General features: G+C 37.3%; 1 protein-coding gene and 2 long non-coding RNA genes across 4 annotated transcripts; 2 read left to right on the top strand and 1 right to left on the bottom strand.

Annotated features, from left to right (window-relative positions):
• Nucleotides 1–166: 166 nt before the first annotated feature.
• On the top strand, nt 167–2,638 carry trim13 (tripartite motif containing 13). 2 transcript variants are annotated; one of them, XM_038302392.1, is made up of 2 exons: nt 167–288; nt 860–2,638. In XM_038302392.1, exon 2 carries the CDS (start codon nt 867–869, stop codon nt 2,049–2,051), a length of 1,185 nt encoding a protein of 394 aa, XP_038158320.1. In that variant the 5' UTR covers nt 167–288; nt 860–866; the 3' UTR covers nt 2,052–2,638. The 2 variants fall into 2 exon arrangements, with proteins under 2 accessions (XP_038158320.1, XP_038158319.1); XM_038302391.1 differs by lacking the exon at nt 167–288 and adding an exon at nt 297–779.
• A 1,782-nt stretch (nt 2,639–4,420) lies between these two features.
• LOC119794727 lies at nt 4,421–13,672 on the bottom strand. The gene is made up of 2 exons (XR_005282258.1): nt 12,723–13,672; nt 4,421–5,016 (listed from the first exon to the last, which is right to left on the bottom strand). It is a non-coding gene; the product is annotated as an uncharacterized LOC119794727 (long non-coding RNA).
• On the top strand, nt 7,712–8,768 carry LOC119794728. Its single transcript, XR_005282259.1, has 2 exons — nt 7,712–7,820; nt 7,908–8,768. It is a non-coding gene; the product is annotated as an uncharacterized LOC119794728 (long non-coding RNA).
• Nucleotides 13,673–13,895: the final 223 nt, after the last annotated feature.

Genomic DNA, 13,895 nt, shown 5'->3' with positions numbered 1-13,895 from the left:
TCCCCCACCCGAAGGTTAGGGACCGTCTGTTAATTACCCGGCTGTGACAAAAACGTACACTTAATAAAACTTCTGATAGAAACTCACGTAATTCAATATAAAATAACAAAACGTGCATAAGAAATGCGTTAAATATTTGAACTTATTTTTGTTGGGCATATAAAGTAGAATAATCGGATTTTGACCGTTCCACCCAGCAATAAAGCAGTTAACTCCACACCCGGAAAGAGCAAAGTCTGCACAGCAACAAGCGCCATGATTGCGTTGCAAAGAGCGCCTCAGCAGCTGGTGAGTGATTCCTTTTGGTCCAGTAGTTGCATGTTACTATGCGCTTGCAAAAATCTGTCACAGCTTCTCCTTTCGGTACCTTGCCAACAGGAGCGAGGAGCGCGAAAAGCCCCGCTCCTGTCGATAATCATCGGATTGGGAGCGGAGAACCGCTGTGATTTAAGAGCGCAGCTGTCAGCTAACCATAGTACTGCTGATGAAAAAGAATAGTTTATTACGAGACGTGACAGGGGGTATTTGACCAGTCTGTGAGCTGTTTTTCAATTAAAAGTTCCGAAGGATGTGGCGGAGTCTGTGCGTAAAGGCGCATCCAGCGCGCAGATATTTACGCGGGCAAACAGAGTTTCCCTTCCAGGACTGGGAAGCGTCAGAAACAGCTGGAACATGACTTAACATCTCCTTAACCATCTTCCCATATCTGTATCCTTTTGCGATCTTGTTCGTGTTTTGAAATGCGCGTTTTTTAAATTAGGACATCCCTCTGGATGTGGGTGCGTATGGTGATCAATCTGTTTTATTGAGTGATTTTATTTTGTTTTCCAGCATGTTTATAACGGCGATGTGTTTGCAGGAGAGCGATGGAACAGCTGCAAGAGGAGCTCACATGCCCGGTCTGCTGTGGAGTCTTCGAGGACCCGCGGATGCTGCTGTGCTCGCACAGCTTCTGTAAGAAATGCTTGGAAGATCTCCTGGAAGCGAACCGAGGTCCGGCTTTCAGGACGCCTTTGAAATGTCCCACCTGTCGCAAAGAGACCCCTCATAATGGCGCAAACAGCCTGCAGATCAACTACTCTCTGCGCGGGATCGTCGACAAGTTCAGCAAAATTAAAGCAATGCCCAGAACGTCTGATTGCAAACAACACTGCGGGCAGCCGCTTAATATGTTCTGCTCCACCGATTTGAGGCTCATTTGCGGAATTTGCGCAACGACCGACGAGCACAAAGGGCACGACTTCAGCTCCTTGGAGGACGCGTATGAGCAAGAGAAGGGGGCGTTTGCAGAGCTGCGTCAAGAGGCGGAGAACTGGCACAGCGCAGATACGCGCTCCTGCCTGGAGACGCTGCAAGGGAGCAAGAAAAAGGCGCTCCAGTCGGTGAGCAGGGACGCGGGGATGGTGGCTGAATACTTCGATAAACTCACCGGATCCCTCGAGTGCAAAAAAAGCGAGATCCTTTCCGATTTCGAAACCCTAAAGCTGGTTGTGATGCAGGCGTACGACCCGGAGATCTCCAAACTGACCGCTGCGCTGGAGGAGCACAGCCGCGCTCTGGAGCTGGTGAAGTCCTTCAGGAGGATCACGGACCCGGTGAGCTTCCTGCAGCAGATGCAGGAGTTCCGTCAAAAGCTTAAGGTCGTGAAGGAAACCCCGCTGCCCTCTGGGAAAGACATGGACGTTGGGCCCCATGTGCGCAACTTTGACGTGAAGAAGTGGGATTCCCTCAGGCTGGGAGAAATAGACAAGATCTCAGTCCCCCATGAGTGTGGCTCTTACCAAACAGGTGGCGCTGGGAAAACACTGCCCAAATGGCTAGTTCTGATTCTGATTCTCTTCCTGTCAACACTAATCATCCTTTTCCTCTCCATGCAATACAGTGCATCCGATCTGAGTTCAAACATCCAAGCCTTGATCAACTATTACTCCCAAACTGTTCTATACATTCATGAAATCTGTAAAGATATGATAGACGAGGGCCTGGAACGTATGTTGCAGGTCAGGAATGCAGGTCTGCAACAAATTCAAAGGTTCATTTCAGCTATGTAATGAAATCGATCAAAAAGTGCATCTGGTAAATAGAAACACTCGATTGTTTACATTGTTTACGTTTTATTTTCCCTATTATTCAACCAAAATGAAGCCTAAAAAACAAACTGAAGCATAGCGTCATGATCAGAGGTTGCAATATAGACTTGTATAACCTGTGATTTTTTCTTCTTCAATTTTTTACACTAACGATTATTTATTTTCTACTTGATTTAAAGAAATAAATTTGGGAAATCACTGTTATGATTGTTTTCCTTCAGAGGCTGCTGTAATGATGGGAGAAACCCAGCGCTCCACAGTGATGCTGCAGCCTCTTCAAGGTTACAAACGTTATGTAACACAGTCCGTGTGAAATATTCAGCGGGCTGCAGAGGAAGGTATATGAAAACACTGCTCGCTCATGTTATTATTTCAATAAAACAAACAATATCTCTGCATTTGCAGTCAGATGTTTAAGCTCAGTTAATAATCAAACATTAGATCTGAGTTTCTGCAGATCAGAGAAAATCAACAGCGCGCATTTTTATTTTAACAAATGCACATCAAATTCTAATTTCTCCCAATAAACGTGTTCCATATGGAGTGAACGAAAGCGCATTTATCTTCCACACATTTCAGGTTTGAGATCGTGCCATCACACGTGGAAAGTAGGTCAGATTAAATGAGCAAGAAGGATGTTAATAAAACCAGAAACCTATGTATGTTGATTACTCTGCTGTTGGCTACAGTAGAAGGGGATCCTTTTTTATATGAAAAAATAAAAATCGGACCATGAAAGTGATGTCAGCAAAGCCCATAATTCAGCATAGACGTCACACAGGTCTCTACATAAGTCCAAATGTATATATAGCTTCCTGTTGCCAGGCAAATAGGATGCATTCATATCTGAATTCCTAATTCACATTTATATAACCAGATGTTTTCTACATAAAGTTATAATTGCATAGTAAAACTGCAGAGCGCAGGGATTTTAAATTATTGTGGACCCAAAGAGGTTGAAAAATAAGCCTTGTAAGCTACCAAATATTTCATTTTTAAATTAAGGATTCTAGCGCTTCTTTACGCAATAATCCTATTAGTAAAGATCAGAATTGAAACTAAATAACTCGTTGGCGGGTTACAATTCCTGTCAACGTAGATGTAAAGAAATTACGTTTTTTTTTAAGTTAAAATGTTATCTTAATTGTACAGAATATTTTTTAAAAATGGGATCTAGGAATTTAGAATTGCTTGGTTATGCAATGTAGGCCTTTTCCCACATTTTTATTCAGATTTTTACTATATTCCAAACGATCAGAGCGTATGAAGATACCCTCCATATAGGTCTATTGAATATTATCTTAAATATAGGTAATTTAGTTTAAACCTCTCAGTAGTTTTAAATACAAAGGCCACTTTTTGCAGATTCGCTTCATCGTGAAGCAGTTTTTTTTTTTTTACATTAAAAGATAATACAAGATATCTCTGCGTAAAAAAGGAAACTTGTGATATTTTTCTTAAATAAGGTAGGATTATTTACAAGCTGATGTTTTTATTTCTTATAATCAAAGCGCAGGCCCGAAAAGGCCGGGATAAAAATAAAAGCGTTAAGGTGGACAAAATATCGGCCTCGCGCGCAAGACTAATGAAGAAAAAGCAGAAAACTCACTAGTAAAAAAGAAAATAACTAAATAGTTTAATTAAACAAACGTGGTTTATTTTTTATAATGATCAAAATTAGTTTCAATATCAATGAAATAATACTATTTAGTTTACTTTTATTGAAAAAAAAAAAAAAAAAAACGTCCTGTCCCCACGGTCTGCGACGCAGAAATCTATTTTAAATGCGTCATATTTAAGATTATCACCAATGTTGGTAAATGTCCGCTGTGCGTTCTCATCCAGCAGCTCTCAAAATGGAGTCTAGTAGCGACAACAGAGTAGATGAGAAAAACACAGGATTTTATAGAACTGCAGACTGAAGTGTTCATTAAGGGAATCCCGTTGAATCGCTTTTTAAAGTACGATTTTCCTTTCTTTTTTTCTAAAGGGGGCCGTTATGAATTACCCCAATTTTTGTTTTAAATATATGGAAGAAAATTAATTCAGTGGTTAAATCTAGTGTTTAAAATCGATTTGAGAAATTTGATCAAAGTGAATCTGCAGACTTTAACCATGAAAGGAGCTCAGCAGAGGCCATGCAGGCCCAAATGAGCGTTTCTCAATAATAAGCAACCATTAATCTGAGGAAATGTGGAAAAAAAATGATAAAAAAAAGAGAATAAGAAGTTGTAATGTGTTTAGTGCTGCCCTTGTTTAAAAAAAAAAAAAAAAAAAGGGGGGGGGGGTTGATAAAACAATATATTTTAAAAAAATGATCACAAATGATATCAGGTAGAGGTTTTATTTATTAAAAAATATACAAAAAAATCAAATTACACTCGACATAATCCTTACTGTCTACTTGTTATCACCTAGAAGGTGTGAGGGAACATTCAGCTAGTGGCTTGTTGGACTGAGTGTGAGTGGTCAGCTTTGCTTCAGCAGCACGATCAATACTGGAGACTTCATTTAGTCTCAACTCCAATATTTACATGCTGCTACAGTAAAGCAACCAGTAAATCAGAATGACAAATACCCTGGAAACATTTCATCACTCTCATTAGGAAAACAATTATCCGGATAATATAAACTCAGGCAGCCGATGGTCGTCAAAGACATCTGGAGGGACTTGAAGCTGATCACTGCATGCTGAACTAGTCTGGCTTTATTGCGGCAGCGCAGTATGGCCTGCATCTCAGAGTAACCACAAACCATTCTGTGCTGCTACAACATTACCAGAGTTGGGCGTGATGCTCTCCTGCTCATTTTCTGCATTTTGCACTTGCCTTGTCCAAGCTTTAAATCCGCATTCATCTAAGAAGGTAGAGACGATCATCTTCCATGACGTCTTTCTACATCCTTAACAGGAAAGATGGATCTCCGTCTGAAATGGAGAAAAGGACAATTCAGTTTGTGATTTCATCAAAATGAAACATGCAAAAGACTGGCTGCTGCAGTTTGGTCACAAGGAATCAGCTTTGATGTTGGATGACAAGTCTTGGCTCTGTGTCCCCGAGCTGTTTGATGAGGATGGGAGCCAGTCTCCTCACGCAACAGAACTGATCCTTCTTGCTAAACTCCAAAAAATATTCTCCAATCAAGTTGCTTAATGCACAAGGACATCATCATGTTGAAACAAGAAGAGGCCTTTCCCAAACTGTTGCATCATTACTGGAGGCAATGCTGACAAAGATCATATTTATGTGATGTAGAATTAAGGATTCCCAAATGTTTCCACTGGCCACATGATGCAACGTACTTATTTCATATAATGAGGTCAAGTGTTTTACAGATAATTAACCAGCAACATAACGATGTTTCCCTGACATAATGGCATCAGCCATTCTGATCCTGACCAATAGCTTATTGCAATATAACACAATGAGGGAAATAAATATATATCAGTCTATTAGTTTGGAATCAGATGAAATTTAGGAATTACAGTATGTTCTCAATTTGTGCATCAATGCCTTTAACCTTTAATTTGTTTAAAAATACCAAACTTTACAGAGAACTTGCTACTTTTTCTCATATAAATAGATTTAATGAATAAAAAGAGCTGATCAGAGAAAATATTGGCACTGGTGACAATTTTCTCTCCAAATATACTAAAAAAACAGGCAAATTAATCATGAGATTTATTTTTAGAAATGTTCTGTCTTTAGACGATAGACAACAATTTGTTAGTAACTTCTCCAAACTACAGAGAGAAACTCTTATAAACAAGTAATTTGCCTAAAAAGTTAATAAACTATGAGCAACCTAAAAGAAAAGTGTCAATGTTAATTAAGGATTAAATTACTTGCTTTAACACTAACCAAGAATATGTAATAAGCAACTACAGGGAATAAATAAATAATCAAAAGAAAAAAAAAGATGCCAAACCATGAAAAAGACAACATCCGAGTTAGCAGTTTGATTGTATTGAAAGCTTAAAGTTTTTCCAAAACACCTCATCCTTCTACCTCCAATGGAGTAAGGATGTGGGGATTGTTTGCCACTAGAGGTCTCAATGAACCTGTGACTTGATCTGAAATGAATTTAACAGCCAGAATCTAATAAGATCATGTCTCTCTTTATGTTTCACTGAACTGATGAAGATTTACTTGTTCACACAAACTCTAGAAAATGCTATGTGGCTGGAGCATAAATTACAAGCTACTGTGCCGTGAATGTGGGTACTGCATTTAGCTTACACCTTTACTGTCTGACAAAAAATAAAAACATACAATTTTATTGCCTAAATGGGAAATAGGGATTTCTTTTCAGGAAAAAAAGACATTTACAGTCTGTATGTTCCTGTCCCAGATATCAAAATACAGAGTAGCTATGTTCATAAGTTAAATTTACTTTTGTCAACATCAGATTTCAAGAAATACCGTAAAGTTGATCTAATATTTGATTGCATATAAAAAAAAAAAAGGAAAACATCAATAAAAATAGCATTCATCATGAAGATCATCTGACATTAACACTGAAATTTCATTGTAAATTCTTTCCACTTTACATTTATAACCAGCTCACAAAAGAAGAGCTAAACTTTTTCACATAGTAACCCTTAAGAACAACCCTAAAACTTGAGGTTTTCAAAAGATCTCAGACTGACAATCCTGCCTGTGACACTTTTCTTACCTTGAGGTGTAAATGCTTTGTCAAATAATTTAACATCAGAAATTTATTAGGAGACAGAATGCCAGACCAAACTGGTTCAACAGCTGTATTAACACCCTGCTTCTATAGACTAGTACTACAGACAATAGCACAGTGTTTGGAACACAACACAGTGACTCATAGTCTATTATTGCTGATGTCTAAAGTGGAACATAAAATGACAAAAAGGCATCTTTTACTAATATTCTTGGTTGTAATGTTCCAATAAAACATTTCAACCAAGAATCAGGAAAAAAAAATTAAATCTGTATAAATGGGACATACAGAACAGGGTTTAGACTGAAAGACAAAACTGTATAAAACATTTAAATTTTCTGACAACCCAGAATAAAACAAATGAATAAACAAAACACTAGCTTAAAAATCATACTGGAGGACAGAGTACTTTTCATGTACAGTGAGAGTATGTCTGGGATGAAAAAAAAAACAAACAAAAAAAACATTTCATTACCGTAATAAACAAGTTAGCACACATGTCCTTCCCCACATACACACGAGAAAGATTTTGTTTTGTTACTATTCTGTGTGATTAGCATATAGAAATCATATGTTAGTACTGGGCTTAAAGACACCACATCCCCCATTTAAAAGTACAGACAGCTAAGTCACTCTTTAGGCTGCAAAAAAGAAAAAAGAAAATATATATTAAAATGTAAAACATGGCAAGGGAAAATAGACGTGAACCCAAGCAAAAAGTGTATTGATTTATGGTGCATGGTTTAAAAACTAACCGTGAACACTTGCCTTAAAAACAGCAAAAATAAAATAAATATAAATAAAATGAATGCTGATCATGGATTTGGGGTGTTTTGAATATAAAAGCATGAATGTATCAAATTTTATTTTATTTTTTTAGATTTTAGACTTGAAAAATAGGACTCAAACAAAATTAGCTGGTTAACGGTTAGCTGCACGTAGAACAAGTGTGTCCTGCAGAAAGAGGAAGGAGCCAGCATGTCATTTTAAAGTGAGGTTTCCAGAGGAAATGTTTCACCTTAATCACCAGGGATCAATCAGGTGAGCCAAATCATTTCTCATATTTACTCTCCAAGTTTAATTTTAAATGACTAACCGTCCCTAATATTCTTCCTCTTTCTCATTAAGGAAGCATGCCTGAACAAGTCACCTTCGCTGCTCAGCCTTTTTAACCCACTCCTGACACTTGCTCCCTATACAATGACCTAAGAGGGCCACCTAACCCCAAGGCTGAAAGGTCAAGTAACCTCCTACACCCTGCTGGGTTCAGGGGCACTGACATGACAACCCATCAGCACCCCAGATCAAGTGGTCTGGACTTGCCCCTCCTGCTCTGTGTTATACACCTAACTGGATGAGCACACTAAATACAAGTGTACCAAATCTATCCACATAAAAAATTTTTTATAAAACCCAGACCTGAAAAACAAATCTGATTGATAAATAAACAAATAGACACAGAGACAATTTCCATTCTAGCATCCAAGTTATATACAAACTAAAAAATTACTTTTGAGGACATGTGAGACCGATTGACACCACTGGCTTGTAGTTTGCAAGTTCTGAAGAAAAAAAAAAAGAAAAAGGGAATTTTATTTCCACTTAAGATTTGCACACCTAGTGACATATCTAGTTTATATCACGGGACAACAATAGAAGCTATACATTTTTCAGATTCTGAGTAAAACCAGCTGCAAGTTATTAGTTTCCCCCATGGACTGACAACACTCTTTCCTCTAAATACACCAATTGCTTGAGATATGTCAGGTAAAAATACTTCACCCCAAACAGTGAACAAGTGGACCAATTCTCACAATATAAAGACTAATATTGCAGAAGCACGGTCCACAGCTCATAGATGCCTGAGCTCTTTGGCAATTAATAATTTTATTTAAATAATCTGAGATCTTAAAATAAAACATGCAAATTCATATGCATGACCAGGGAATTGAATTTAAACCAATGCAGAGGCACAAAGGTAAAAAAAAATTCCCTTCATCTCCATTTTTAACATTTCTGCAAACTCACATCTGACAAAAGAAAAGCAGTGAATAAACTAGGATGAAACTGAGTGTGCTGCTTTTGCAGGCTACCATGTGAAAGTGGGGCAAAAGAGGAAGCAAGGCAAAAGTGTGAGTAGGCTCACACACCCATTCACTTGTGAAGCAATTACTCAAACACAACCTAAACTGTTATTTTAAAATGCAGATGCCAAAACAGGTCTGATACAAAGTGTGTATTTGCCCAACTCCAACTTAAGAAGCTCTTGACAAAAAAAATTAAACCATCCAGTGACTTTAAAATTGTAAACCTGCGTGCAATATTCCCTATATGAAAACAATTGCTCTAAAATACAGCTATAAGCTATATAATTACAAAAAAGAATAAGACTTGTTTCATATTTGGTGAGGCTAATCTGTTTAACCCTATACTGACAAACACACAGCATTGACTGCAGAAGTCATGACAGTACACAGTGTAAAACAAAGTCATTTAAACACTCAAAATATATTTAAATATGCATAGATAAAGACAAAAAAAAAAAAAAATTGACATATGGTGCCGGGACCAGAAAATAAAATAAAAATATAGAAATAAGTCTTAGTAATTTCTATGACAAAACGACTTGCATAATGCTAATTTGTCCAAAAAGCAGCAGCCACGAGACACTTTACATTTTGTTTCCAGTACTTCATCAGCAGGTAATCAAATCATCAGCTGAGCTTTATTAAACAACTAAGAGATTGATTTAAAAAAAAAAATCAATAAATAAATTAAGACACAACCTAACCATGTGTGAACTTTATTTTTGTAAAATTCATTAAATCTGTAAAACTATCAACATTTTAAATGTGAAATAAAGAATTGCTGCTAAAATTTGTTCTGCTTTGATTATAACTATTCATGAAATAAATACAAATAAATTATATTTGTAAGAAAGGTGGCTCGACTATGTGAGATAATATCTCTTATGCAAATAAGATGCAGAACTGAAACCAGGGCCAATACCTGGAAATGAACCAACAACCCCCATGAAAACCGTTTCTGTCAAAACAAATTTGAATACTATAAAGTTTATGCTGAGTAGTCCAGAAAGAAGACAGAAGGGAGGGGGGATCTCTGCAGTCTGCCTACAAACACAGGAACAAACGCAAGACGAGAGAAAGTATCTCCAGGAAATGGGGTTGGGAGCCCATTTTGCCAGAGGGGTCTGAGAAGACAGAATGACGAGTCCCAGAATGTCAGGCTAACAGTCTGCAGCAGGGAGGGGGGGACAGAAACCTGTAAATTAACACTACATGGTGGAATATCACATTAATACCTCTTTCTTGACTAAATAACTCCATTGATTATTTCGTTTATTAGTTACCTTGTTATGAAGGTTAAAAAAATAAATAAAAAAAGGCAACTATTATGTAATAAACAGGGAAATGTGCCTTTAGTAAGTGTGTGGGGGAATCGGGGTCATAATGATGTCTTTCCTGAAAAATAAATGCACCTTTCTTTAAAAAAAAGAAAATAAAAAATAGACAGATACTGATGGACACAACATGTCCAAAGCATTGTTTTGCAAGTACACAACAATCCCAATGCAAGGCAGCACTTTTTTTTTATTCATAGGACGTGGTGGAAATTTGCTTTCAAGTCTTAGCATTTTTTTTAAATTAAGGGTAAAATGACATGAAATCACAGGGAGTATTTCAGCTAATGCTTTTTGAAAGTGTGAAGAGGCCCTCTCAGAAGAGTATCTCTGAAAGCACAATGCCAAAGTGTCACATAGCTACTTTACACCATATCAATCAGGAGTCAAGTTAGGCATGTAGACTACCTAATATGTCCGCACTGTTAATCAGTTATTTATAGAAAATAAACCATATTCTATGTAAACATTGACATATGCATTAACAATGTTTGTACTGAAGTCACAATCTGGGAAATTTCAGCAAATTCAAGGGATTTATATATTTTATTCTACAGAAATAGTATAGTTTAAAACCATATATGGCAGGATTTTATGAAGAACAATAATATCCAATGGGGTTTTAATGCTGACCCTAAAAAGGACGTTTTACTACAAGCCAGACACAGAGAGTGTAACTGTCCAATTATTTACTTACTGAGTGAACATGAAAAATTTCCATCGTGGCAGATAAGGCAATTTCTCTCTGAACAAGATGCCAACAGAGATGACCAAAAACTAACTGAATGAGGCAAGCAGTTTCACAATGAATATGCCGCCCATATTGAAGAAATATCTATAATATCAAATTATCACGCGCAAATACTAATTGAGACAACCAATTGGTTTAAATATGCTTCTATTCAACTCCAGTGCATCATATATTTTAAAAGAAATTGCACAAAAAAGCCACAAAGTACACTTCCAGATGTAATAAAAAAAAGGCACTTGGTGACTTACAAATGTCATTTTAAAGCTTTTTTTTTTTTCATTTATTCTAAACAATCCGTTTTAAAATTGGTTTCTCTAAACAGTATAAAATTATAAAAGAGAAAAAGGTCTCACATTATGTAACACATCAAACCGATCTCCACTTGCAAGGCAGTAAAAGGGGTGGGTTCAGATGATCAAATGCACACAGCTCTTCTTTTCCCTCGTATTTCCAGTAAAAAAGGGTACAAAAAGAAAAAAGCAGCATAATACATCACGTTTAAGGGTCATATGATGCTAAATAACTCAGTTCCACATTGCCATCCCTCACTCTACAGTGAGACCACGAGGTTTTATCGCCTAAACTTCAAATTAACCAGTTTGATCAAGACATACGTGATAAAAACGTCAGATTTGAATAAAAAAGAAAAAAGAAAAAGAAAAGAAACGATCGAAGATCTTTCATTAGACTCGAGACAAACTTAAAATCCCAACTTCAATGTCAGGCTGAAAAAAACACCGGAAATAAAATAATTATTTTAATTCAAAATGTCGTTTGGACCATGATAACTACTCGTTGCGGTACAGGCAGATCTAAATTAAATAAAATCATCTACGATTGCTGTCACTTGGCGCAGAGACACACACATCATCTAACGTTCACCATAAGGTAATCACATTTTTTTAACAGCAAAATAAAAAATAAAAATGACGTGCTACGCCTTTGAAGTAATTTATACTATAAGACCATCAGTAAAATATATTTTTTTTCCTGGTATCAGTTTGCAACTTAGGAAAACAAAACATATTTAATCTTCGTTTTACGTTGTAATCATTGTCACTTCAGACTTTTGAGGGTCATTAGAGATTAAATGACAAACTTACCAGGTGTCCTTTGTCTAATTTCTCCCCCCCTACGAACTCAACATATTGCAATTTTACAAGTCCGGAAAAAATGTCTCCCTTGACCAACAAGATCGTTAAAATGAAGTTACTACTAAAAGCACCGTGTCCGTCCCGATCTTTCATTTTGATTTTTTTTTTCCCTCCCAGGCCAGTGCAAGTGCCGTGTGCTTTGTTGAAACTATCGACTCTCCGCTGCCTCTACACCTCCCGCTCAAAACTGACGAATGTAAAAAAAAAAAATAAATAAAAATCTCAAATATAGCTCAACTTTAACCCATAACACTAAAGTTAAGTACCTTCGTAATGTATTGAAAATAAAATTCAACAAGCCTGTGTATCTTATTTTTGTCTAAAGTAGTCTCCATCACCCCTTGGATGAAATAATTCACCGCACGAGCGCATTTTCCCTTCTATCGTTGCAGCGCAGCAAAGTCAGAAATCCATCTCATTGAAGTAGCGAGCTAAGCTAACTCCCCCCCCCCCCCCCAACCGCTCTGTGTATCACAGGCTGCCGACGCTGGCCAAACGGCTAACGTCTCCCCGCCAATGTCGGTCTCCCTCCCTTTTCACCCCCACTTATTTCCTCTTTTTAAGTCCGCTCGAATTCCAGAATAAAAACCTATGTTCACGTCTGTGGCTGTAAATACCTGTGTTCCCGCTGAGATGAAGGATTTTCTTCTCTAAAAAACGCAGTTTGGGCTTTAACCACTTGGCTTCATCTCACCCCCCCTCGCCGTCTCAGCGACAGCTCTCTATATTCGCAGCAGAAGCATCCTCTCCCCGCAGCTGTTGAAGCTATAGCTGCTCACTCAGAAAAATGGCGCCGAAAGATAGCGTCTTAGTTCAAACCTTGTTAGAGCCCACCCCCTCTCCTGATTGGCTAAAAGCGAAGCCGATTCAGCGCCGCTGATTGGATACTGAAAATGCACTCTGCTGATGTCAAACTCACTGCAGCGGACTGCTGCAAGAGATCTGTAACTCTTTGAGTCCCAGGCCAGCTTTTTGCAGCAAAGCCATGAACAGGGAATCACGTTTAAACTTTTTAAAAGCAAACTGCTGTTAATAAGAAAATGCAAAAATTCATACTTTGGTTACATTACAACTGCATTGTTCCATTTTTTTTTTCTTATTGAAATCCAAACAAAACAAAACAAAATGCCTTTGGACAGGTGGGTTTATAAACAGGCTGCTTCTAGATGCATTAACATTACACCAAATTCCTTGACATCATGTAACAAGTGCTGTTCTCTGACATGTCTCTTAGCACCTAAAGCTAGTCTTGGTTGTGTAGTGAGCTTGTTGAAAGTCTTTGGTGTCTGCTGAGTGACCCACATCAAAACAACTATGAAGTTCTATTCATCCTCAGGGTTACACTACTCTGTACTTTACCAGGAAGACACAAATGAGTCATCTGTCTATTCTGTAATTATTCATATTTCATATTTGTTCTGCAAGTGTGTAGGAGAACTTTCCAAAATATAAAAACAAAACAAGCTATCTTTAGCTAATAAATATAAATACATTAAAGGAAAGTAGCATGTTGCAAGTTGGGCAGAGTAAAAAAACTAACACAGATAAGCAAAATCTTAAGTGCTGTAAATACAATAGGTCGCAGGGATGTAACCATTATTTTTGGGTTTCTATGAATAAAAAGCATGAATCTTTAGTGGCAGTACATTTTTAGTACATGTTTTTAGGTACTTTTTAATTTGAACAGTGTTAATGACATCCTCATCTTTCTTAAAACCCTGTGAAGGGACGAGGGGTCAAAATTAGCTTTAGTTTAAAACATAAAGCATATACTCTGAATATACAGTATG

Source organism: Cyprinodon tularosa, unplaced genomic scaffold (assembly GCF_016077235.1).
Source record: "Cyprinodon tularosa strain WSP-4 unplaced genomic scaffold, ASM1607723v1 ctg49, whole genome shotgun sequence".
Lineage (NCBI taxonomy): Eukaryota > Metazoa > Chordata > Actinopteri > Cyprinodontiformes > Cyprinodontidae > Cyprinodon > Cyprinodon tularosa.
Note: the sequence above shows the minus strand (reverse complement) of the source record. Positions and strands in the feature narration are given on the sequence as shown.